The sequence below is a fragment of the Taudactylus pleione genome, unplaced genomic scaffold, assembly GCF_031769625.1.
Source record: "Taudactylus pleione unplaced genomic scaffold, aTauple2 ptg000248l, whole genome shotgun sequence".
In the NCBI taxonomy this organism is placed as follows: Eukaryota; Metazoa; Chordata; class Amphibia; order Anura; family Myobatrachidae; genus Taudactylus; species Taudactylus pleione.
The window spans coordinates 1,332,996-1,358,381 of record NW_028284650.1 but is presented as its reverse complement, the minus strand read 5'-3'; the positions used below and the strand labels follow the sequence as shown (position 1 = coordinate 1,358,381).

At 45.3% G+C, this 25,386-nt stretch overlaps 9 protein-coding genes and 1 pseudogene across 9 annotated transcripts; 3 read left to right on the top strand and 7 right to left on the bottom strand.

Moving 5' to 3' along the window:
• Positions 1–809: 809 nt before the first annotated feature.
• Positions 810–1,121, bottom strand: LOC148515486 (histone H4). The gene has a single exon (XM_088479888.1). The coding sequence runs from the start codon at positions 1,119–1,121 to the stop codon at positions 810–812; it is 312 nt and encodes a 103-aa protein (XP_088336014.1).
• An 11,701-nt stretch (positions 1,122–12,822) lies between these two features.
• LOC148515485 (histone H2B 1.1-like) lies at positions 12,823–13,248 on the bottom strand. The gene has a single exon (XM_088479951.1). It carries the CDS (start codon positions 13,230–13,232, stop codon positions 12,852–12,854), a length of 381 nt encoding a protein of 126 aa, XP_088336077.1. The 5' UTR covers positions 13,233–13,248; the 3' UTR covers positions 12,823–12,851.
• A 287-nt stretch (positions 13,249–13,535) lies between these two features.
• LOC148515484 (histone H2A type 1-like) lies at positions 13,536–14,383 on the top strand. The gene has a single exon (XM_088479950.1). It carries the CDS (start codon positions 13,572–13,574, stop codon positions 13,962–13,964), a length of 393 nt encoding a protein of 130 aa, XP_088336076.1. The 5' UTR covers positions 13,536–13,571; the 3' UTR covers positions 13,965–14,383.
• A 68-nt stretch (positions 14,384–14,451) lies between these two features.
• Positions 14,452–14,979, bottom strand: LOC148515483 (histone H3-like; annotated as a pseudogene).
• A 1,542-nt stretch (positions 14,980–16,521) lies between these two features.
• On the top strand, positions 16,522–17,271 carry LOC148515482 (histone H1.5-like). Its single transcript, XM_088479949.1, has one exon. The coding sequence runs from the start codon at positions 16,538–16,540 to the stop codon at positions 17,189–17,191; it is 654 nt and encodes a 217-aa protein (XP_088336075.1). The 5' UTR covers positions 16,522–16,537; the 3' UTR covers positions 17,192–17,271.
• Positions 17,272–18,054: 783 nt separating this feature from the next.
• LOC148515481 (histone H4) lies at positions 18,055–18,366 on the bottom strand. The gene has a single exon (XM_088479887.1). The coding sequence runs from the start codon at positions 18,364–18,366 to the stop codon at positions 18,055–18,057; it is 312 nt and encodes a 103-aa protein (XP_088336013.1).
• Positions 18,367–19,671: 1,305 nt separating this feature from the next.
• On the bottom strand, positions 19,672–20,134 carry LOC148515480 (histone H2B 1.1). The gene has a single exon (XM_088479948.1). It carries the CDS (start codon positions 20,103–20,105, stop codon positions 19,725–19,727), a length of 381 nt encoding a protein of 126 aa, XP_088336074.1. The 5' UTR covers positions 20,106–20,134; the 3' UTR covers positions 19,672–19,724.
• A 268-nt stretch (positions 20,135–20,402) lies between these two features.
• LOC148515479 (histone H2A type 1-like) lies at positions 20,403–20,904 on the top strand. Its single transcript, XM_088479947.1, has one exon. It carries the CDS (start codon positions 20,439–20,441, stop codon positions 20,829–20,831), a length of 393 nt encoding a protein of 130 aa, XP_088336073.1. The 5' UTR covers positions 20,403–20,438; the 3' UTR covers positions 20,832–20,904.
• Positions 20,905–21,922: 1,018 nt separating this feature from the next.
• On the bottom strand, positions 21,923–22,409 carry LOC148515478 (histone H3). The gene has a single exon (XM_088479946.1). It carries the CDS (start codon positions 22,391–22,393, stop codon positions 21,983–21,985), a length of 411 nt encoding a protein of 136 aa, XP_088336072.1. The 5' UTR covers positions 22,394–22,409; the 3' UTR covers positions 21,923–21,982.
• A 2,117-nt stretch (positions 22,410–24,526) lies between these two features.
• Positions 24,527–24,838, bottom strand: LOC148515477 (histone H4). Its single transcript, XM_088479886.1, has one exon. The coding sequence runs from the start codon at positions 24,836–24,838 to the stop codon at positions 24,527–24,529; it is 312 nt and encodes a 103-aa protein (XP_088336012.1).
• Between the last annotated feature and the right edge of the window lie 548 nt (positions 24,839–25,386).

Here is a 25,386-nt window from a genome sequence, read left to right as displayed (position 1 = left end):
CAGTGTGTTGTAATTCCAGTGTGGTTTAGTGGTTCTATCTTCTGATACATATGATACTGTTACAATAAAGGCTAAGGCTTCCATAGCCCATATTGTAACTGTATAAAGCACGTTCATTGCTACATTTACATTCAGTTGCAAACATGACATACCACCAATGTTATTCACATTTACTGCTCTAGAAGATAAAACTCTGTCTTAAACCAGTGTAATGCTCTGACATTTGACAAATTACTTTTAAAGGAGGGTATGTCTGAAAATGGATCTTAATGCTGATATAAATGTATGCAATGTGTAATTCTTTACACAAAATAGAGCAGGAGCCCTTCCCAGGCAGAAAGGGGTTTGTCAATACTTTTCTTTTAAAAGGGATTTCCTACAGTTAACGTTTAAAGAAGCACTGACCATTGCGGTTGTTTCTTTATAAACAGTGTAATTATCAGTCTAGAACTAGTCAGCCACATACACTGATTTGTGCCATCATAGAAACAGAGGCCGTAATAATCTAACATAGGGACACCCATAGGACAATGCTTTAATGTACTCACTCGATACATTTACAAGACCGACAGAGAGTGACTACGTGCAGATTTCACCTATAAGCTGTCGTTTCCCCATAATTTACTAGTAACGATCTAAATATAAACCAGCAAACAGGCTTATATTAGGACTCTGTATAAGGTCAGGCGTCAGCCAGGACAAGATACATATAATAGTACAAGGGAATAATTATAGCGCTCTCATAGAAGAAATAGGCGGCCCTGAAAAGGGCCTTTGTGTGGGTGATAGTATTCAATGTACATCAGTGTTCAGCCCCCGAATCCATAGAGAGTGCGGCCCTGGCGTTTCAGAGCGTACACCACATCCATAGCGGTGACTGTTTTCCTCTTGGCGTGTTCGGTGTAGGTGACGGCGTCCCGGATAACGTTCTCCAGGAAGACCTTCAGCACCCCACGGGTCTCCTCATAAATGAGACCAGAAATGCGCTTCACGCCTCCTCTCCGGGCAAGACGGCGAATGGCAGGCTTGGTGATGCCCTGGATGTTATCCCGCAGCACTTTCCTGTGGCGCTTGGCTCCTCCTTTTCCGAGCCCCTTTCCGCCTTTACCTCTGCCAGACATGTTGCTTTTTAATCACTTGTATTGTATCACTCGCTGTAAAGAGAACAATACTGTTACAATTACAGCAAAGTCCTCCTCTTATACAGTGCGAGCGGACCAAATGGGAAACCTCTGGTCTATGAGGGAGGAGTCCTCCAAGGCGTCACATCCTGCTGCTTGTGACGCTCCTAATATAGGGACAATATCAGTTTCGGGATTCCTACCAATGCAGTTATTGATATTTTACTTTATACAAGAACTCATCCTCCATTCAGACTGAACTGAGACGGTGTATGTGTCTAATGAGTTATGTGTCTCTATTAGATGGTGATTATGACATTACTGTTCCTATGCACTGGCGTGTTCTGCCCCTTCCCAAACTGTCTCTCCCGCCCTCTCTCATTTTGAAATCTCACTTTTCTGGGTCTTTTGTAGTCTTACCTGTGATCTCCTGCAGTCTCCGCTGGAGACACTAACCTAAATATTGAAACTTCTCATCCCACTTTAGCTGCCCCATACTCATCCTTCTTACCCACCTCATTCCCCTCACCACTCTCATTATCTGCCTATATTGCTATTCTCCTGCCTCTACACCAGCAGATATATTTTTACCACCTCTCTCTTTTCATACGTCATTCCCTGCCTGTTCACCTTTACCTGACTCTACTTCATCCCTCCATTCCTCTCACCCCTCATTGAATGATGCTGCTCAGGGCTGCTGCTGCAGACTGATGGTGCATACACACGGTCAGATGTATCAGATGAAGGATTTGAGCAACAATTTGAACGATTCTACGAACAGTTTGAACGATTTCTGACTGCATTAAAATAAATGGAATCGTCCAAATCTGACTGCAAACACATCAGATTCAGATATCGTTATCTGACAAGCGGGAACGCGCATCGTTCATCGTTGAAGGCTCATGTCAGATTTTCTGTCAGATTTGAATGATTTTTAAAATCGTTATCGTTCAGATCTGACAGGAAATTTGACCGTGTGTATGCACCATGAGACTTTAGAGCCGACCCACTCGCATAGGTCTGAGTCCAGGGCCCTATGCAAGAAAGGGACCGTGCCTGTTACTCTGCTCGCTTGGCAAAGCTGGGCGCCATCGATAAAGGGGCATGGCCTACTTTCCATATGCAACGATTCCTAGATGACGTTACTTGGGGGCATGCCCGTATGGCACGCCTCCCATTTCATGTCAGGCTGGGGACAAGCCCAGTTTTCTGTCAGCAGCTGGGCTGCCCCAGCCATCTACCAGCACTGAATGGATGCCACACGCATGCCCTTAAAATTATAATATGCGGAACTGTAATCTCAGCACGGGAGTGGCTCCGGGGGCCCTATGTAAGTCCTCAGAGAAACAGCACAGTAGTAGTTGCTCCATCACCAATCCTTTCAATGCGTTTTGGGACCATTTGTCCCTTTCTCGGTGGTAATGAGAAATGAATTCACTTTAAATAGCCGTGCAGCCAGTCCCTTCCGGTACCGGTTTGAAGAGATCCGGTGTGGGAAGAGACTGTAGCTTTGCGTATTCTCTGATGTGTCATACGCTCTGTCATGTACACCTAATGGTGGTCCCTCGGATCTGACATGAGTTGCAGTCTTTTCCTTCTGTTTATCTTTTCCGAACGTGGCCGGAAGTGACGTCCTCGGGCGGCCCGGATGCAGGGAAACTTTGTCTCTGAATATATTGTCCCTAGGCTTGCGATTTTGTTGTGGAAACTGAGGCCCCCATTTATCAATGAAGGTAAACACCAGCACAATTTATAATTTAGGAACACTGTGATACAAACAAAAAATTCACTGTTATTTACCAATACTTACCCCTCCAGCGAGGACCCGCGAATTCCTCCTCCTCTGCGATGTCCTCCGCTGGGCTGCTGGCAACCTCACGCTGGTAGCGACAGGGTCTTGTGTAATACGCATGTGCGACACGGGGACCCAGCAGTGGCTGGAAGGCTTTGCTGAAGCCAGAAGGGCCGCGACTGGTGCCCATTGCCGTCAATGGGGACTTCAGTGCTCTAGCCATCTTTGATTACCGCTGTTTGTTAAATGCAAAAAAGAAGTCATAACCCCAAGCGAGAGCTAAAGGAAATATACTATGTTGATAAATGGGGGCCTGAAAGTGTCTTTATTGTAGTTGCCAGAATACTGTTTATGATGGAGGATATTCTCTCATTAGGAAAAGTGATAGAGTTAATCCATTTTCTTCTCCTTTGTGTAAATCATATGGGGCATTCTAACTTCTTCTGCATAACAAACAGTGCATTGTAAGTGTCTTCAACATTCTGTGCAGCACAGGTAGATTTCTACTCTCACCTGCTGGTGCTGGGTCCCGCTATTTATGTAAGTGCTCCGTTGGTTGCAAGTGTCAAATTTGTGGCCCAAGGGTATTTAACCCATGTAAATCTACAGCTACTTGTTCAAATTAATACAATCTGTACCTGTGCCCACTTTACCAGCCCATTTCATGCCTGAAACCTTGTTAGGCCAGGTGAAATACTAGTGAGTCATAAGTAAGTGACCTCCTGCTGTTGGTTGGAATTGTCAAATTTGTGGCAAAAGGCTATTTAACCCTTGCAACACTACAGCTACTTATTAAAAAATATATAATTTGGTGCCTTATGTCCACTTTGCCAGCCTATTTCATGCCCAAAACCCTTTTGGGCCAAGCAAAATACAAGTGGATCATATGTAAGTGACCCCACTCTGTTTGTTTCAAGTGTCATTTTTGTTGTCCAAGGCTATTTAACCCTTGAAACACTACAGCTACTTATTCAAAATGGTATAATTTGGTGCCTCTGCTCACTTTACAAGCCAATTACATGCTCAAAATCTTTTTGGGCAAGGCAAAATACAAGAAAGTCAGTGGCGAAAGTCTCATACTCCAACTGACTTGCTCACATATAAGACTATCTACAACTCTTATCGTACTGCTCTGGATACTGCCAAACAAACATATTTCCAATCTCTTATCTCTGCTCAAGCCTCTAACCCCAAGCGACTTTTTAATACATTTAAACTGCTTCTTACCCCTCCCTCACCCAAACCACCTCCTACTATCTGTGCACAAGATTTTGCTTCCTATTTTAGGGACAAGATTGATGAGATCCGAAATGAAATTGTATGTTCTTCCTCAGCTAGTGACCTGCTCAATTCCCTACCTGAATCCTATGGCACATTCTCTTCATTTGATCTCACAAATGAAGATGAAGTATCAACACTCGTCTTATCCTCCTACTCTATTACCTCTTCTCTAGATCCTATACTCTCACAAATCAGTAAAGCTCTGTCTCCTGTGCTTATCCCAACCCTATCTAAAATCTGTAATCTCTCTCTCTCTCTACTGGCAACTTTCCATCACTGTTCAAGCATGCAATGATTACTCCTATTCTGAAAAAACAAAACTCTGAATCCAACACTCTCTCAAATTACTGTCCTATCTCCCAGCTCCCATGCCCCTCCAAGCTACTTGAGAGACTTGTCTACACCAGCTTCACACACTTTCTTAACTCACACAACTTATTGGTCCCACTTCAGTCCAGCTTCCATTCCCAACACTCCACAGAGACAGCACTGACTAAGGTAGTAAATGATCTGGTCACTGCCAAGGCTAAAAGCCATTACTCACTCCTAATTCTTCTAGATCTCTCTGCTGCTTTTGACACTGTTGACCACTCTCTTCTCATACAAACACTACAATCCCTAGGTCTTAAGGACACGGCTCTTTCTTGGTTCTCTTCCAACCTATCTGGTCGCTCTTTTACTGTTCATTTGCTGATTCTGCCTCCTCTTCGCTACCTCTATCAGTTGAAGTACTGCAAGGCTCTGTCTTAGGGCCTCTGTTATTCTCAATCTATACCACTAATCAGCTCTTTTGGATTTCAGTACCATCTGTATGCGGAGGATACTCAAATCTACCTATCTTCCCCAGATTTATCACCATCTGTACTCGTCCGTGTCACTGAATGTCTTTCTGCCATTTCATCTTGGATGTCATCTCGCCACCTGAAACTTAATATTTCTAAAACAGAATTAATTATATTTCCACCAGCCAATAACAGTTACCAACCTGATCTCTCTATCACTGTTGATAACTCGACAATCCACCCTGCCCCACAAGCTTGCTGCCTAGGAGTCATACTTGACTCTGAACTGTCCTTTGTTCCCCACATTCAATCTGTCTCAAAATCATGTTACATACATCTAAAAGACATATCCAAAATTTGACCATATCTCATACAAAACGCTGCAAAAACTCTAATCCATGCACTCATTATTTCCCGCATTGACTATTGCAATGGCCTTCTTACTGGTCTTCCCAAAAACAGGCTATCGCCATTACAATCAATTATGAATGCAGCAGCATGGCTTATCTTCCTTGCCAAACGTTCATCGTCTGCTGCCCTGCTCTGTCAGTCCCTCCATTGGTTGCCGGTTTTCTACTGTATTCAAAACAAAATAATCTTACTTACACATAAAGCTATTAACCAAACCACACCAACATACATTTCTTCACTCATCTCAAAATATCTCCCTACCCGACCTCTCCGCTCAGCACAAGATTTGCTCTCTCATCCCCACGCATTACTTGCTCCCACTCACTCACGGTTACAGGACTTTCTTCAGGCTGCACCCACTCTATGGAATGCCATACCACGCACAATACAACTTTCCTCTAGTCTCCAATCCTTCAAGCGATCCCTGAAAACTCACCTCTTCAGGCAAGCTTATCAAATCCCAGAACGGCCCACATAACCTTCATAGCTTCCATATCTAATTACATCCCCTTTCGCAGTCCACACAAAACCTCACACATCCTCTTTCTCTCACATCCTCATGACATTTGGCCGACATTCCGGTGTGAATGGATCATGCAGCCCACCAAGAAACTGTGCATTCTGGCTGGACCAAAATGCAATATATAGCACCTGTACTTGTGTATCAATGCCTTTTTCCCTATAGATTGTAAGCTTGCGAGCAGGGCCTTCCTACCTTTATATTGGTCTGTTATTACCCAGTTTTGGTCTATTAATGTTTGCAATTGTAAAGCACAACGGAATATGCTGCTCTATATAAGAAACTGTTAATAAATAAATAAAATAATGTAAGTGACCCCCCTTTTGTAGGTTGCAAAGTTCAAATTTGTGGCCCAAGGCTATTCAACCCTTGCAAAACTATAGCTACTTTTTCAAATCAAAATAATCTCTACCTGTGCCCAAATTAAGCAGCCTGCTGTATTTCATGCACAAACCTTTTTTGGGCCAGGCAAAATACAAGTGGTTTATGTGTTACTGACCTCCTCTGTTGGTTTTAAGTGTCAAATTAGTGTCCCAATGCTATTTAACCCTTGCATCACTACAAATACTTATTCAAAATAGTATAATGGGGTACCTGTGCCCACTTTGCCAGCCTTTTTCATGCCCAAAACCTAGTTGTACCAGGTAAAATACAAGTGGATCACGAGTAAGTCACCTCCTACTGTTGGTTGGAAGTGTCAAATTAGTGACCCAAGGTTTTTTAACCCTTGCAACACTACAGCCATTTATTCAAAATGGTAAATTATGGTGCTGTGCCCACTTTGCCAGCCTATTTCATGCCTAAAACCTTGTTGGGCCAGGCAAAATACAATTGAGTCATGTGTAAGTGACCCCCTCTGTTGGTTTCAAGTGTCAAATTAGTGGCCCAAGGCTATTGAACCCTTGCAAAACTACAGCTACACTACATAATCAAATCAATACAATCTGTGCCCACTTTGCCAGCCTATTCAATGTCCAAAACCTTGTTGGGCCAGGCAAAATACAAGTGTGTGACAAGTAAGTGACCTCCCTCTGTTGGTTGCATAGGTCAAATTTGTGGCCCAAGTCTGTTTAACCCTTGCAAAACTACAGTTACTTATTGAAATCAATACAATCTGTACCTGTGCCTAAATGTGGCAGCCTATTTCATGCCCAAAACCTAATTGGACCAGGCAAAATATGAGTGGTTCATATGTAGGTGTTGGTATCTGTTGTTTGAGTGGTTCATATGTAGGTGTTGGTATCAAATGTCATATTAATGGCTCAAGATATTTAATCCTTGAAACACTACAGCTATTTATTCAAAATGGTAAAATATGGTGCCTTTGCCTACTTCGACAGCCTATTTTATGGCCAAAACATTTGTTGGCCATGCAAAATACAAGTGGGTCATATGTAAGTGACCCCCATCTGTTTGATACAAGTGTAATTTTTGTGGTCCAAGGTTATTTAACCCTTGCAAAACTACAGCTACTTATTCAAATCAATACAATCTGTACGTGTGCTCACTTTTTGCCAGGTATTCAGTCGGGAAGCCGGCGGACCTAATCCCGATAGCCGGCTTCCTGACTGTCATATCCCGGCAAGGGTCTAAAGGCAGGCATCGATATGCCGACGCCTGTCATTAGACATACACTCGGAGCCCGACGCCCGGCATCCCGATCGAAGGGACGCCGAGCGCGGATAGCCACAGGGGGGGAGAGTTAGGTTTAGGGTTCCCGGGGGGGGACTTAGGGTTAAACACCCCCCCTGGGAGTTTAGGTGTAGGCTATGGGAAGGGGGAGTCAGCATTAGGCACCCCCTCAGGGGACTTAGGTTTAGGCGGCGGGGAAGGGTGGTTAGGTTTGGGCACTTAGAGAGGGGATTAGGGTTAGGCACTGGGGGGAAGGTTAGGGTAAGGCACCGCGAAGGAAGGGTTATGGGGGTCGAAATAGGTTAGTATATACTTACCTTTAATGATCGGGATTTCCTTTTCTGCCGAGATGCCTCTGTCAGGATTCCAACTGCCGGGCATGGGTCCAGCGGTAAATCATACCGATACCCTTTGCCAGCCTATTTCATACCCAAAGCCTTATTGGGCCTGGCAAAATACAAGTGGGTCACGAGAAAGTGACCTCATGCTACTGGTTGGTAGTGTCAAACTTGGGGCCCAAGGCTATTTAACCCTTGCATCACTACAGCTACAATACTTGTTCAAAATGGTATAATGTGGTTCCTGTGCCCACTTTGCCAGCCTATTACATGCCCAAAGCCTAGCTGTACCAGGCAAAATACAAGTTTGTTGCCCAAGGCTATTTAACCATTGCACAACTACAGCTACTTATTCACATATATAGGTATTGTGCCCACTTTACCACCCTATTTCATGCCTAAAACATTGTTAGGCCAGCCCAATTGCATTAAGGTTATATGTATGTGACCTTCCTCTGTGAACTCCAAGTGTCAAATTTTGTTGCCCACGGCTATTTAACCCTCACACAACTACAGCTACTTATTCATGTGTATAATATCTGGTTTCCATGCCCACTTTACCACCCTATTTCATGCCTAAAACCTTATTGGACAAAGCCAATTGCATGAGGGTTATATGTAAGTGACCGCCCTCTGTGGTTTCCAAGTGTCATATTTGTTGCCCAAGGCTATTTAACCCTTGCACAACTATAGCTACTTATTATTTTTATTATTATCATCATTTATTTATATGGCGCCACAAGTGTTCCGTAGCACCTTACAAACTATATAGACAAATAAGTAACCAGTGACTTACATTACAATACAATACATTACAATACAGTACATGGATAATAAACATTGCTATATTAGCGACCTTTACGCCCACATAAGCAGCCAAGTGTCAGTTGCCCTAGTGGGGAGTAAGATAAATTAAATGACAGTAGGGAGAAGCACAAGAGGGTAGAGGGCCCTGCTCGAAAGAGCTTACATTCTTAAAGGGAGGGGTACACAAACAGAAGTGACACAGAATGGGGTAGGCGGGGAGAAAGGAAGATGTAGCAGCAAGTTAGAATGAGAGCTGGAAGGCTTTAATGAAGTAGTGGGTCTTGAGAGCTTGTTTCAAAGATTGTAGAGAGGTGCAGAGTCTGATGGGGAGAGGGAGGGAATTCCAAAGGTGGGAGCAGCACGGGTAAAATCTTGGAGGCGGGAGTGGGAGGAAGTAATCAATTGGCATGAAAGGCGGCGCGTATTAAGTGAACAAAGAGGGCGTACAGAAGAGTGAAGGGAGATGAGATCAGAGATGTAAATGGGAGAGGAAGGGGTGAGCGCTTTGTAAGTGAGTGTGAGAACCCTGAATTGTTTTCTGAAAGGGAATGGGAGCCAGTGGAGGGCTTGCAAAAGAGGGGAGGCAGATGTAGTAGAGCGTTTGGAGAGGAAGATGAGCCGAGCAGCAGCATTGAGCACAGACTGGAGAGGAGAGAGCTGGGATTTGGGGAGGCCAGCTAGGAGAAGGTTACAGTAGTCCAATCTGGACATGACCAGTGAATGTATGAGGGTTTTGGTAGCATCCTTGCTGAGAAAGGGGCTGATCTTGGAAATATTCTTGAGATGGAAACGACAGGACTGCGAGAGGTTCTGAATGTGTGGTTTGAAGGAGAGGGAAGAGTCCAAGATGTCTCCAAGACAACGTACTTTGGGACTAGATGAGATAGTTATGCCATCTATTAATAAAGAAATAGTGGGACATGATGTTATGTGGGAGGGTGGGAAGACTATCAGCTCAGTCTTAGACATATTAAGTTTGAGAAATCGCTGGGACATCCAGGAAGAGATAGCAGAGAGACAGTTGGATATACAAGTCAGTAGAGAGGGGGAAAGATCAGGTGAGGAAAGGTAGATCTGAGTATCATCAGCATAGAGATGATAATGGAGGTCAAAAGAGCTGATGAGTTTACCTAGATAAGATGTATAGAGAGAGAATAGGAGAGATCCAAGAACAGAACCTTGGGGAACACCTACTGTAAGAGGCTGTGGCGTGGAGGAGTCGTCGTGAGAGGAAAAAGAGAAGGAACGGTCAGAGAGGTAGGAGGACAGCCAGGAGAGAGCAGTGTCACGTAGACCAAGGGAGTGAAGGATATGCAGCAGTAGAGGGTGGTCCACAGTGTGAAAAGCAGCAGAGAGGTCAAGGAGAATGAGCAGGGAGTAGTGGCCCTTGGATTTGGCAGCAAGGAGGTCGTTGCTGACATCTGTGAAGGCGGTTTCAGTGGAGTGGAGAGAACGGAAGCCAGACTGAAAAGGGTCAAGGAGGGAGTGGGAGGAAAGAAATGTGGTGAGGCTGTTGTAAACAATACGCTCAAGGAGTTTGGAGGCAAAAGGGAGGAGAGAGATTGGTCGGTAGTTAGAGAGAATGTTAGGATCAAGGTTAGGTTTATTTAAGAATGGGGGAGACAAGGGCATGCTTAATTGCAGAAGGAACAGTGCCAGAAGATAGGGAGAGATTAAGGAGGTGGGCAAGATGTTAGCAGGCAGAAGGAGAGAGGTAGCGGAGGAGGGGATAGGTGGAAGGGGGGGAGGACTGGATAAGGGCCTTAACTTCCTCTCCAGTCACAGGGGAGAAGGATGTCAGAGTCGGTTAAATGGATGGAGAGGGGTGATCCAGGAAAGGAGGAGGTGGGGAGCTGGGGGACTGGTCGGATATGATGCCCTGACGTATAGAATCATTTTAGATGTGAAATAGGTAGCAAAGTCAGTGGCAGAGAGCAAGGAGGGGAGACAAGGAGGGGGTGGGCAGAGGAGGGAGTTAAAGGTGGAAAAGAGACACTGGTGATAATAGGACAGGGAGGAGATGAGATTCTTGAAATATGACTGTTTAGAGTGAATATAGTGATTGGGCCAACTTTACCACCATATTTCATACCCAAAAACTTGTTGGGCAAGGTCAATTGCAAGTGGCTCATATGTAAGTGACCACCCTGTGTGGATGTCACGTGTCAAAGCGGTGCCCAAGGCTATTTAACCCTTGTACAACTACAGAAACTTATTCAATTATAGAAAATCTGGGACCTTTGCCCACTTTACCACTTATTTCATGCCAAAAACCTTAACCTCAATTTACCACCCTAGTTCATGCCCAAAACCTTGTTGGGCTTGGCCAATTGCAAATGGGTCATATGTAAGTGACCCCACTGTGTGAGTTCCAAGTGTCACATTTGTTGACCAAGGCTACAGTATTTGACCATTGCACAACACAGCTACTTATTCAAATGTGTTAATTGGTGACTGTGCCCACTTTACCACCCTATTTAATCTCCAAAACCTTATTGAGCAAGGCCAATTACAAGTGCGTCACATGTAAGTGACCTCCGTCTGTGGATTCCGAATGTCAAATTTGTTGCTCAGGGCTCTTTAACCCTTGCACAACTTCAGCTACTTATTCAAATATATAAATTAGTCAATGTGCCCACTTTACCAACCTATTTCATGCCTAAAACCTTGTTGGGCAAGGCCAATTGCATGAGGGTTAAATGTAAAAGACCTTTCTGTCTGGATTCCAAGGGTCAAATTTGTTGCCCAAGGCTATTTAACCCTCACACAACTACAGCAACTTAGTCAAATTTATAAATTGGTGTCTGTGCCCACTTTAATGCCCTATTTCAAGCCCAAAACTTTGTTGGTGAAAGCCAATTGCATTTTAAATAAATGTAATTGACGCCCCTCTGTGGATTTCAAGTGTCAAATTTGTTTCCCAAGGCTATTTAACCCTCACACAACTACAGCTACTTATTCAAATGAATAAAATATGGTGCTGATGCCCAATTTACCACCCTAGTTCATGCCAAAACCTTGTTGGGCAAGGCCAATTGAAAGTGGGTCATTTGCAAGTGACCTTCCTCTGTGGATTCCAAGTGTCAAATTTGTTGCCCAAGGCTCTTTAAACCTTGCACAACTACTTATATCAATATATAAATTGGTGCCTGTGCCCACTTTACCACCTAATTGCATGCCCAAAAAGCTTGTTGGGCAAGGCCATATGTAAGTGACCCCACTGTGTGAGTTCCAAGTATCAAATTTGTTGCCCAAGGCTATTTAACCCTTGCACAACTATAGCTACTTAAGCTGGCCATCCACTATACAATTTTTTGTCAGTTTCTGTCCAATCTGGCTGGTTGGAATAAAAACTTAGTAATGTATGGGAGCAAATGCCAGTCGATCATATGGTTTTAAGCACTAAAACAATCCATCCACGGACAGTAACATCACAGTTGTTTTTAAGAAGATGGTAAGAGAGACAGGAAACTGGTAGAGGTTTGGCTACGGGGGATGAGCTCGCTCTGACCAGAGGGCCTGATTCAGAGCCGGACGCTAATTGCAGCCGCTCGTTCCGAAAAATGGGCTGGCTATTTAAATTAAGTGCTCGCTCTTTGCAGTCTGTTGACGCCTCTATGTCTGAACGAGCGAACGAAACATGCGCTCACTATTTTGGAAAAAACGCCCCCTGGCCGCTGGCATCATACGTCATCTCCGCTATTTATTTGATTAATCAAGTACATCGAAAGGCGTATGAACTGCTCGCAGTGCTTGTGGTTGGATTTTCCTACCGCAATCATGCGAGCAGTTCAGGCTAAAAAACAACCAAGTGACGTGGTCGATGACACTGGCATTAGCTATTTTGCGAGCACACGATTTTCGACCACACTGACTGGTTCGTGCATGCGTACTAAAACCCATACGCATGCGCAGATGTGCGAACATCGCTCGGAGCGGCCGCTTACGAGCGGCTCTGAATCAGGCCCAGTGTACCTAGGAGATCTGTGTGATTTAGGAACATGGTGCAATTACAACAAAAACTCAGTAAAACAGGAGTCAGACAATACAGCCTAGATCACTGTATATTAGCCCAGGTCACAGCAATAGTTATAGCCCAATTAGAGAGGAGGTGGGTGGCTCTTAGAAGAGCCTTTGTGTTCATGTGGGAGGGAGAAGGAAAGCAGATCACTTGGCGCTGGTGTACTTGGTGACGGCCTTGGTGCCCTCGGACACGGCGTGCTTGGCCAGCTCTCCCGGCAGTAGCATGCGTACGGCGGTCTGGATCTCCCGGGAGGTGATGGTGGAGCGCTTGTTGTAATGAGCCAGACGGGAAGCTTCCCCTGCAATGCGCTCAAAGATATCATTCACAAAGGAGTTCATGATGCCCATAGCCTTGGAGGAGATGCCGGTATCTGGGTGTACCTGCTTCAGCACCTTGTACACGTAAATGGCGTAACTCTCCTTCCGGGTCTTCCTACGCTTCTTCCCATCTTTCTTCTGGGTCTTAGTCACCGCTTTTTTTGAGCCTTTCTTGGGCGCTGGCGCAGACTTGGCTGGGTCAGGCATTATCGATATAACAGGTTTTCACACACAGAAAAAAAAACATGTAACTGAAATCTCCCAGACCTGCTTCATTTATAGTCAGCTCATGCAAATAAGGCTTTACCCGTGCTGAATGCACTATTGGGTAGACGTGTCATGTGATGTACTCCGCCTCAAAAACCCATTATTCATTTGCCGATTGGTTCGTGCATGAACATGTATTGCATTGGTTGCTTTTTAAGCAGACCAATCACAGAGCAGGTTGTAGGTCCCATCTGAGTGTATATATAACAAGCAGGTCAAGATCGCAAACTTGTTTCAGCCAGATTTATTATATTGTATCTTTGTGAGTCGGACTCAAGCATGTCTGGAAGAGGGAAACAAGGCGGCAAGACCCGGGCTAAGGCAAAGACCCGCTCATCTCGAGCTGGGCTCCAGTTTCCAGTCGGTCGCGTTCACCGTCTGCTGAGGAAGGGAAACTATGCAGAGCGTGTTGGAGCCGGGGCACCGGTGTACCTGGCCGCAGTTCTCGAGTATTTGACGGCTGAGATTCTGGAGCTTGCCGGAAATGCCGCCCGTGACAACAAGAAGACCCGCATTATCCCCCGCCACCTGCAGTTGGCTGTGCGTAATGATGAGGAGCTAAACAAGCTGCTCGGTGGGGTGACTATCGCTCAGGGAGGCGTCCTGCCCAACATCCAGGCTGTACTACTACCCAAGAAGACCGAGAGCCACAAGGCAGCTAAAAGCAAGTAAAGTTGCTTTTAGATACATGTCCCCATAACACAAAGACTCTTTTCAGAGCCACCCACCCCGTCCCTAAAGAGCTGATTCATGGCTTCAAATATACCAGTGCGAGTAAACGAGCCCGATTTAGCGGTAGAGCCATTGTGCGCCTTCTAGAATTAGAAAACTTGTAATAGTGCAGACACCTAAAGGGGAAGTTTATAGCTCTGTGTATAGAACGTGGGGATGGCTCTGTAAAGGACTGTACAGGGAAACCCAACATTCTGATATAAACATTAAAGGTTTTTAACTTGATTTGCAACGACTACTTGTGACTTGTTAGCCTAGTTCCCTTTGCCAACGCTGGATAGATGAGACTTCAGCCTTTAACGATGGCAGCGACAGGCTGGCAGGAAGGAGCGGGGTACTACAGAGTGTGGCAACTAAATAAGGAGACTGGTCATGTAGCCTCCACCGCGGGGGTAAACGGAGCTGAGATTTTAACAACGTTCTGCCACTTAAATTAATATGTAGTTTATGCTTCAGCTCTTTTAGAAAGATTTGGTGGCTCTGAAAAGAGCCTTTGTGTTTTTTGTGTGTATAGGAGTGCCGAGTACTATCTATGCCCTCTCCCCTCGGATCCTGCGGGCCAGCTGGATGTCTTTGGGCATGATGGTCACCCTCTTGGCGTGGATGGCGCACAGGTTGGTGTCCTCGAAGAGCCCGACCAGATAAGCCTCGCTGGCCTCTTGTAGGGCCATGACAGCAGAGCTCTGGAAGCGCAGGTCGGTCTTGAAGTCCTGGGCAATCTCTCTCACCAGACGCTGGAAGGGTAGCTTACGGATCAGCAGCTCAGTGGATTTCTATTAGCGACGGATCTCTCGGAGGGCAACAGTCCCTGGTCGGTAGCGATGAGGCTTCTTCACACCGCCGGTAGCTGGGGCGCTCTTCCGCGCAGCCTTGGTTGCCAGCTGCTTGCGGGGAGCTTTCCCTCCTGTAGATTTGCGGGCGCTCTGCTTGGTTCTGGCCATCGTGCTATACGCTAGTACTGTTGGAAGTAGAATGAATATGACTAAAATAGCCGGCAACAACTCTATTTATGCGCTGTGATTTAATCAATTTAGAGCGCCCTTGATCCTGATTGGCTGAGAGAAATTCTTGGCGGGCTTTTTCAAAGTTACAACGACTTTGTTTCCTCATCAGTTGATTATGTACAGAATGTAAGATTACACGCCAGCGCGGAAATTACAATAAATGGTGTTTTTCGTTTGTTTTTGTTTCCTTCTATTCCAGCCAGAATAAACAACGAGAAACATACGGACGGTGATACACTACAATTGTGGACTCTGTTCGGGTGTAAAGTCTCTTGAAATAAATGACATAATCACATACAGTACTGAATAGCTGCCCTGAGCGGGAACAGTTTTGTGTTTAAACAATATGATACCTTCAAGCTACACTCCGGGAGATCATAGTATATACTGTAATAATGAGCCAGGAACTCATGTCACTTCTTTGCCTGTTCTGTTGATCTTCCATCCATCAGGTCACAATTTCCTCTGCTAGGTGCCATATACCCAAATCGAGCTATAACCACCTTATTGATAGCTCAGAATCTTACACCAACGACTCTGAGGTGACAGATACATTGTATATGTTAATATGCTCATACAGGTCACTTGATGCAATACTGGGTGAGTAGGGATGTTAGGCCGGATTACAACATTAGTATTTATTTGGACCCGTCATTCGCTGGCTCGCTATCTGCTGTGCAGGGCTGTCTTTCCCTCTTCCTTCTACACTCTCCCATCATTCCGCTTTGTATTTGTCCAGTCTACCGTCTGTTCTTCTTGTCTCCCCATATTGCTCCCATCTCTTCCTTTTCAAATCATAAAGTAATGGGATCAGGCCGCCATCATTCTTTTTACAGACACATTTATCTTATTAAATACACAGAAATGACAAGCAACGTGGATCACTAGAGGAACATTTTGGTAAAATGCCCCCAGCATTCTCCACATCCCGGAGAATCCCAGGCAAGATTAATCTGTAGCTGACTGTGCTATCTGTCCTTATCATGAAGAGCCCACACATCACATTTCTGTCTTTCAATATGTGCCCTGCTCTGTACAGATTGTGCCGCAGAGCACCTTCATTATCTCCAGGGCCAGAAGGAGAGAAAAAAGCCCCGATGGAACATTTTAGCAGCAGAAAAAAGGAGAAATGTGATACATGCCGGGCATGTGCAGCCTGGTGTGGGTGACCTGCCAGTGGCTATTCCTGTTTTCCTTCGCAACATCAAAGCCAGCATTGACCATAAAGGGCCAGGAGAGACCATGGAGCACAAGTGTGGTGCAGATAGCCAGCTCGTTTCTCTTCTCATGCCGTATAAATGACTATTTTTCTGCGCTAGGGAAACACAAGTTGACACCAGAATGTCCCTTACACACAGACATTGAAGGGTTTACACGGCTACATATTCTGCCAATGGGAACACAGAACGCCCCACGCTCAGCAGCCAATCACAGCACAGCCAGATGGGTATATAAGCAAAATCATAGTTGTATTGTTATTAGTTGTTATACTCAGAAGCATTCCGTAAAATGGCAGAAACTGCACCAGCTGCCGCCGTCCCTGCTCCATCAGAGGACGCAGCCAAAAAGAAAAGACAGACGAAGAAAGCTGCAGGAGGATCATCCAAGAAGAGCCCCAAGTCTTCTGGTCCCAGTGTCTCCGAGCTGATTGTGAGAGCCGTGGCTGCCTCTAAAGAGCGCAGTGGGGTTTCTCTTTCCGCCTTGAAGAAGGCTCTGGCTGCCGGAGGCTATGATGTGGAGAAGAATAACAGCCGCGTCAAACTGGGCGTGAAAGCTTTGGTGACCAAAGGAATCCTCACCCAGGTGAAAGGCACCGGCGCTTCCGGCTCCTTCAAGCTCAATAAGAAGCAGGTTGAAAGCAAGAAGCCCGCCCAGAAATCTCTGAAGCCCAAGAAGCCTGCGGCAAAGAAAGTGGCCAAATCCCCGAAGAAGCCCAAGAAAGCTCCGAGTGCAGCCAAGAGCCCGAAGAAGGTCAAGAAACCAGCAAAGGCGGCTGCTGCCAAAAGCCCAAAGAAGCCTAAGAAGGCTGCCAAGAGCCCGGCCAAGAAGGCAGCGAAGCCCAAAACTGCCAAGAGTCCGGCTAAGAAAGCAGTGAAGCCCAAAGCTGCCAAGAGTCCTGCAAAGAAGGCAGCTAAGTCCAAGAAAGCTGCGACAAAGAAGTAATGGATCAATCGCCGCAGCCTCGCTTCCTTATTATCACACCAAAGGCTCTTTTCAGAGCCACCCACCCTCTCGTGGCAGAGCTGTAGGCAGATGACGGTCTGGAAGGGGCGCCCTGTACAATTGAGTCATTAGATACAGTAAAATAGAAATGAAATCTCCTGGGCTTACTGAGCAGCAGTCACTACCTTAAGCTTGTGATTTCTGTGTGGTAACGCAGTGTTCTAGAATAGAGCTGATGCTGCAGCAGGACAGCTGGGGAAAGGTATATCGGATGCGCTGGTTTCTACTTTTAGCCGACTACTCGGAGCTAAAGACTAGTGCTGGGGAAAGCAGCAGCGCGCCATCTGCACAACATTCCCTTATACTTTTATCTAATATTATTTACTACCCTCAAGGGCACCTAACACATTTATTTATTACGTTTCTTATATAGCGCAGCATATTCCGTTGCGCTTTACAATTGTAAACATTAATCTCCACCGAAGTGACGCCCAGCTGCTTAGTGTTATGATCGTTTATGCAGCAATGTCTGTAAACCATGTCCTTGTCTAGGAAGTCACTGGTTTCTTGTTCACTAATTTGTTTATGCACTGTGAAAGGTGATGCGGAACACTTGTGGCGCCATATACATATGATCATATATAAATGAACAAACTGCAGGTTAGCCGAAAAGCAACAGGATTCTTTATTTGTAGCAAATAAGTTATTCTGTTCATTATAGATCATGCGTTGATGATGCTGCTTACCGTGGAAAAAAATAAATCAAACAAAAGCAGTATGTTCATCAAGCTCATTTCAGGAGTGTTGTAGGTGGCCCTTAAAAGGGCCTTTGTGTTTCTGAAAACGAGATCAGCCGGACCTAGTTAACCTCCAAAACCATACAGAGTGCGGCCCTGGCGCTTGAGAGCATAGACCACATCCATAGCGGTCACAGTCTTCCTCTTGGCGTGCTCGGTGTAGGTGACGGCGTCCCGGATCACGTTCTCCAGGAACACTTTCAGCACCCCGCGGGTCTCCTCATAAATGAGACCAGAAATGCGCTTCACGCCCCCTCTCCGGGCTAGACGGCGGATGGCAGGCTTTGTGATGCCCTGGATGTTATCCCGCAGCACCTTCCTGTGGCGCTTGGCTCCTCCTTTCCCGAGTCCTTTACCGCCTTTGCCTCTTCCTGACATCTTGAAACCTGTTCAAATCAGTAACAAAAACGAAACCGTATAAGCAGCACAGCTGCCAGCTGCCCTTTATTAAGACAAAGGGCGGACCTGATTGAAGCCTTCAATTTTTGAGAGGAGGAGCCATCTGTATCCCTCCCTTTCTTTTCTAAAGACAGGACATAGCTCTCTTTGAAACTACTTACTACCATTACATTGCAGTCTCTGAAAATCAGCCGCAGAGTAACATTAATTGTATCATTTCAGCTGCCTGAGACTGTAATGGATAGTGTTGCAAGTTCTTTTTTACTATGAATACTATTTCAAATTCAGAAACATGTAGCTTTTTCTATTGTCTTTCAAACTCAGCAGCTGTCCCACAATTATCCTACAAATTCCGCTGCCAGTGAAAACAGCACTCATGATAAAATTATCATTGTAAGTCTATTATAGCAATATAGTGATTTCTAGTCTACAGCACGATGTGGATAATGTGCGGTTATTATTTTATCCAGATTCTTATCAACAAAGGTTGTGATCACATATTTGTGCTCGTTTAAATAGCACTTGTAATTTTTATCACACATAGCGATAGCTCTAATCTACATTAAATGTAATTAATCTTGGTGGGTATGTGTATGAAAACATTTGCTGTTATGTACCTAATTTAGGTTTCTTTCTCCAAGCCTGACCCACTCTTCCATGTAATTAGTGCTTTATATTATAGTCATTTCCAATAGACGGTCATTCACTGTCTCACAGGTAGCATGTATCAATATCATGCACAATTTTGCCGGCACCTCACTAGTTACTATGCAGCTTTACTCCAAAATGATTAGTAAATTAATGTTATCAGTATAGATCTGGTATTATATTGTTGGAGTCAGACCTATGGTGCTTGTATTATACCATCTCTCTATTTTATCTCACAGACACGATGCCACTGACGTGTCCTGTGAGTTGTTCGGATGTTGCCTGCATCCAAGTGTGCTACAAGCGAAGCACAGGATCACCTTATATAATCACTGTAATAGATATATCTAAGGCCGGCTGTCTTTCTGTACTCCCTACGTTAACAATCATGGAAAATGCAGATCAGGGCGTACTTTATTATCTAAATAAGGGATGGTTTTTATTCTGGATACATTTTAGCTCTTCAAAAATAGTTTCCCCTGAAAGAAACTATTTTTTTTGCAACCAGCAGAGTGCAAAGAAAACTATGCATGTAAGAGATTCAGGCTATACAGCCTCGGTTTCTGCGATTCAGCCAAGTATATAAGTAGGGTCACAGCACAAACCATGATAGTTACAGCCCGTTAAGAGAGGAGGTGGGTGGCTCTTAGAAGAGCCTGTGTTCATGTGGGAGGGAGAAGGAAAGCAGATCACTTGGCGCTGGTGTACTTGGTGACGGCCTTGGTGCCCTCGGACACGGCGTGTTTAGCCAGCTCTCCCGGCAGCAGCAGGCGTACAGCGGTCTGGATCTCCCGGGAGGTGATGGTGGAGCGCTTGTTGTAATGAGCCAGGCGGGAAGCTTCCCCTGCAATGCGCTCAAAGATATCATTCACAAAGGAGTTCATGATGCCCATAGCCTTGGAGGAGATGCCGGTATCTGGGTGCACCTGCTTCAGCACTTTGTACACGTAAATGGCGTAACTCTCCTTCCTGGTCTTCCTACGTTTCTTCCCATCTTTCTTCTGGGTCTTAGTCACCGCTTTCTTTGAGCCTTTCTTGGGCGCTGGCGCAGACTTCGCAGGCTCAGGCATTTCGAAGCAACAGACAAAATCTCTTTCGACAATGTAGAAAATGTGTTGCTGACACGGCCCAGATCTGCTCCATTTATAGTCAGTCCATGCAAATGAGGCTTTAGCCCTTCAGGATGTACTATTGGGTAGACGGTTTTGTTTTTTTTCAAATGTCGAACGGCAACATAACTCCACCCTCTAAATGCTGATTGGTTTGTGCATGACCCTAAACTGCATTGGACATTGTGTAAAGGGGACCAATCACAGAGCAAGCACTGGATTTCCTGTTTGGAATATAAGGAGTATGGCTGGCTTATAATTCATTTAGATTTTATTTGCGCTTGTAAATCGATCATGTCTGGAAGAGGGAAACAGGGCGGCAAGACCCGGGCTAAGGCAAAGACTCGTTCTTCTCGGGCCGGTCTCCAGTTTCCTGTTGGCCGCGTTCACCGGCTGTTGAGGAAGGGAAACTATGCACAGCGTGTGGGAGCCGGGGCACCAGTCTACCTGGCCGCAGTACTCGAATACCTGACGGCTGAGATACTGGAGCTTGCAGGCAACGCTGCCCGCGACAACAAGAAGACCCGCATCATCCCCCGCCACCTCCAGCTCGCCGTACGCAATGATGAGGAGCTAAACAAACTACTCGGTGGAGTGACCATCGCTCAGGGAGGGGTCCTGCCCAACATCCAGGCCGTGCTACTGCCTAAGAAGACGGAGAGTCACAAGTCGGCCAAGAGCAAGTAATGTAATCCTGGCAACTTCCACTACAAAACCGATGTCTCTGTAATAGAACAAAGGCTCTTTTAAGAGCCACCCACGTCTTCCTACGAGAGCCTAGAACACGGCCATTGTTTCTTATTGTAGTGACGCCTGGCTGCTCAGCAGCGCTTTGTTTTACCCCATCCCCAACATTCCATCCAGATTGGGGATAGCAGCTGTGCAGAGGAGGCTCTGCTCTATACACACGTCCATTAAAGACTACTGCTGCTAAAACGCTCCCTCATGTATAGAAGCTCTGATCTGTTATGGCACAAGTCTAGTAATAGTCCTTTTTTCTTTACCATCACCTCTTCTCACAAAAGACCTTTATCTACTGTATCTTATATCTGGTAGGCTGATTTATATACATGCTCATAGTGTAAGTGCATACGGATTTCAATTTAATAAAGTTGCTAGTGTAAAATGAATTGCGCTCGGTTTCCCTTTTTTTTTTTTTTCCATGAACGTGAGAAGATTAATTTAACATGATGGAATTGTGGTGTAACCACTGAAAGGAAATAAAATATTGACGGCTTTCTGGCAAGTTAAAATCAAGTAAATACAATACCATTAGGGTTGTTGCTGACCTCACAATTGAGATTATTTAAAGACAACCTCACATTTCCAAATAGTTTGTACAGAAGGGGTCTGGAATCTGGCGCACCTATCATTTTTATGATCCACAGTGTAGTATATAATATTTGTTTTCTTTGACTATCAAAATATCGCGGAGAGTGAGTCCAAAGGGAAAAACAATCCCTGTGCTGTGGAACTTTCAAGCTCTAATGTAATATATCCTCCATCATGGGGGGTTGTTTTCATGCAAGTGACTGCGGGTCTTGTTGGTGCACCGCATTTTATTTTCCCCCCATAAAGAGGCTCCTGTCGCCATCCAAAACAGCGACAGGCTGCCAGGAAGGAGACGGGGAAGACAGATAATGCGCTTTGAGCTCCGACTTTTAATGGGAGTTTTGTACTTTCTTACCCACCTAGTTGGAGAGCGGAGTTGAGGATTACCTAGTATCCTGTTGCTCAAACTAATATGTAGTTTATGCTTCAGCTCGCTTAGAAAGATGTGGTGGCTCTGAAAAGAGCCTTTGTGGTTTTTTTGTGTGTATAGGAGTGCCGAGTACCACCTATGCCCTCTCCCCTCGGATCCTGCGGGCCAGCTGGATGTCTTTGGGCATGATGGTCACCCTCTTGGCGTGGATGGCGCACAGGTTGGTGTCCTCGAAGAGCCCGACCAGATAAGCCTCGCTGGCCTCTTGTAGGGCCATGACAGCAGAACTCTGGAAGCGCAGGTCGGTCTTGAAATCCTGGGCGATCTCTCTCACCAGTCGCTGGAAGGGCAGCTTACGGATCAGCAGCTCAGTGGATTTCTGGTAGCGACGGATCTCTCGGAGAGCAACAGTCCCGGGTCGGTAGCGGTGAGGCTTCTTCACGCCGCCGGTAGCTGGGGCGCTCTTCCGGGCAGCCTTGGTTGCCAGCTGCTTACGGGGAGCTTTCCCTCCTGTAGATTTGCGGGCGGTCTGCTTTGTCCTGGCCATTATTCCTCCAAAGTGACTAAATACACAGACAGTGACACAACAGCGTTTAGCAAACCTATATATAAAGAGTGCTTCACGCTGATTGGATAGAATTAGTCCTGCCCTCTCCACCGATTGGCTTTAAAAAATAAAAATAAAACCGCTTTTTCAAAAATCCCGCCGTTTAAACGTCCAGCCTACTTTTCCAGATTCTGGAAGTGAATGCAGGAAGGGTTGCTGAGTTTTTGCTCACCATTGTACAAACTACACATCCCAGCCTAAAGGTGTTCTGTTAGGGCATGTTACATCTGTGGCAGCCTGGCATGTGAAGGTCACCATCAGTTATAATGCCATAAATTGCCTATTCCTAGTACAAGCGAGTGAACGTTTCTTCTTGGTATCAAGCAGAAGTGATAAAAAAAATAAATCCCCCTTAAAAACTCCACTTCTTGGAAAAAATGCTGATGACACTTACCCTAGGTAGATATATTTAAATGTATATTGAAATTGATACATAAGGAGTCCCATACATTTCAATTACCCTCATTACAGTCGGCAATAGTAATGTGATTGGGAGGCGGACTGCAATAGTATGTATTCCCGGAATACATACTGTAGTCTGTAGCAGTCAGCTTTACATTATCAGAGGTGCAAGACCTATTGGAGCACTGTAAGAAGTTATAGCCGGCAGCTAACTCAGGTCGCCCCATCACCCATAGTCTAGGTCCCGGACCTAACCCCACGCACCAACCAGAGGCGACTCTCGCACAGCGTTTACAGGGCTATATTCCAGCCTACCTACCACTCTCCTCAAATACGCTGGACATAAGGAAATCTTTTCACATCCAGACAAATATCATAATAGATTATTTTGGGGTGTCTCTGGGAATGAACATGCATTTGTAATGACCATTAGAATAATATGTTGTTCTTCCCCCCGGGGCTTTAGCAAAACTTTTCAGAGACTTCCTCCGCAGGGTAACTTTAGCCACCAGATATTTTCGGGGGTGGCTGGGGCAATAGCCATCTCCGAGAAGCAGTTACCCAATCTATTATCAGCCTCATCAAATGCCACCCCACCGTGGGAACCGCATGAATGGGCTGTATAGCCCAGTCTCACTCTTGTATTTTTCCAGCAGGAGTCCAAGTCACCGCTCTAGGAACGTGTCTGTGTGGGTAAGAAAGCCTAAACAGTCTTCTACCAAACCAGGAGCAGCGCTAGTTTGGCTTCTGATTGTCGCTAGACGACTGAAAACAATCTGGCTATTTTAATAATTGTCAGATAGACTGACTGACTCATTTACTAATATGTCTTCAAAACACTCAATATCTCTATTCCTTTGTGCAGTGTGTTGTAATTCCAGTGTGGTTTAGTGGTTCTATCTTCTGATACATATGATACTGTTACAATAAAGGCTAAGGCTTCCATAGCCCATATTGTAACTGTATAAAGCACGTTCATTGCTACATTTACATTCAGTTGCAAACATGACATACCACCAATGTTATTCACATTTACTGCTCTAGAAGATAAAACTCTGTCTTAAACCAGTGTAATGCTCTGACATTTGACAAATTACTTTTAAAGGAGGGTATGTCTGAAAATGGATCTTAATGCTGATTTAAATGTATGCAATGTGTAATTCTTTACACAAAATAGAGCAGGAGCCCTTCCCAGGCAGAAAGGGGTTTGTCAATACTTTTCTTTTAAAAGGGATTTCCTACAGTTAACGTTTAAAGAAGCACTGACCATTGCGGTTGTTTCTTTATAAACAGTGTAATTATCAGTCTAGAACTAGTCAGCCACATACACTGATTTGTGCCATCATAGAAACAGAGGCCGTAATAATCTAACATAGGGACACCCATAGGACAATGCTTTAATGTACTCACTCGATACATTTACAAGACCGACAGAGAGTGACTACGTGCAGATTTCACCTATAAGCTGTCGTTTCCCCATAATTTACTAGTAACGATCTAAATATAAACCAGCAAACAGGCTTATATTAGGACTCTGTATAAGGTCTGGCGTCAGCCAGGACAAGATACATATAATAGTACAAGGGAATAATTATAGCGCTCTCATAGAAGAAATAGGCGGCCCTGAAAAGGGCCTTTGTGTGGGTGATAGTATTCAATGTACATCAGTGTTCAGCCCCCGAATCCATAGAGAGTGCGGCCCTGGCGTTTCAGAGCGTACACCACATCCATAGCGGTGACTGTTTTCCTCTTGGCGTGTTCGGTGTAGGTGACGGCGTCCCGGATAACGTTCTCCAGGAAGACCTTCAGCACCCCACGGGTCTCCTCATAAATGAGACCAGAAATGCGCTTCACGCCTCCTCTCCGGGCGAGACGGCGAATGGCAGGCTTGGTGATGCCCTGGATGTTATCCCGCAGCACTTTCCTGTGGCGCTTGGCTCCTCCTTTTCCGAGCCCCTTTCCGCCTTTACCTCTGCCAGACATGTTGCTTTTTAATCACTTGTATTGTATCACTCGCTGTAAAGAGAACAATACTGTTACAATTACAGCAAAGTCCTCCTCTTATACAGTGCGAGCGGACCAAATGGGAAACCTCTGGTCTATGAGGGAGGAGTCCTCCAAGGCGTCACATCCTGCTGCTTGTGACGCTCCTAATATAGGGACAATATCAGTTTCGGGATTCCTACCAATGCAGTTATTGATATTTTACTTTATACAAGAACTCATCCTCCATTCAGACTGAACTGAGACGGTGTATGTGTCTAATGAGTTATGTGTCTCTATTAGATGGTGATTATGACATTACTGTTCCTATGCACTGGCGTGTTCTGCCCCTTCCCAAACTGTCTCTCCCGCCCTCTCTCATTTTGAAATCTCACTTTTCTGGGTCTTTTGTAGTCTTACCTGTGATCTCCTGCAGTCTCCGCTGGAGACACTAACCTAAATATTGAAACTTCTCATCCCACTTTAGCTGCCCCATACTCATCCTTCTTACCCACCTCTTTCCCCTCACCACTCTCATTATCTGCCTA

Coding starts and splice junctions, on each gene's coding strand:
- LOC148515482 (XM_088479949.1), top strand. CDS start 16,538: ATGGCAGAAACTGCACCAGCTGCCGCCGTCCCTGCTCCATCAGAGGAC.
- LOC148515486 (XM_088479888.1), bottom strand. CDS start 1,121: ATGTCTGGCAGAGGTAAAGGCGGAAAGGGGCTCGGAAAAGGAGGAGCC.
- LOC148515481 (XM_088479887.1), bottom strand. CDS start 18,366: ATGTCAGGAAGAGGCAAAGGCGGTAAAGGACTCGGGAAAGGAGGAGCC.
- LOC148515480 (XM_088479948.1), bottom strand. CDS start 20,105: ATGCCTGAGCCTGCGAAGTCTGCGCCAGCGCCCAAGAAAGGCTCAAAG.
- LOC148515479 (XM_088479947.1), top strand. CDS start 20,439: ATGTCTGGAAGAGGGAAACAGGGCGGCAAGACCCGGGCTAAGGCAAAG.
- LOC148515485 (XM_088479951.1), bottom strand. CDS start 13,232: ATGCCTGACCCAGCCAAGTCTGCGCCAGCGCCCAAGAAAGGCTCAAAA.
- LOC148515484 (XM_088479950.1), top strand. CDS start 13,572: ATGTCTGGAAGAGGGAAACAAGGCGGCAAGACCCGGGCTAAGGCAAAG.
- LOC148515477 (XM_088479886.1), bottom strand. CDS start 24,838: ATGTCTGGCAGAGGTAAAGGCGGAAAGGGGCTCGGAAAAGGAGGAGCC.
- LOC148515478 (XM_088479946.1), bottom strand. CDS start 22,393: ATGGCCAGGACAAAGCAGACCGCCCGCAAATCTACAGGAGGGAAAGCT.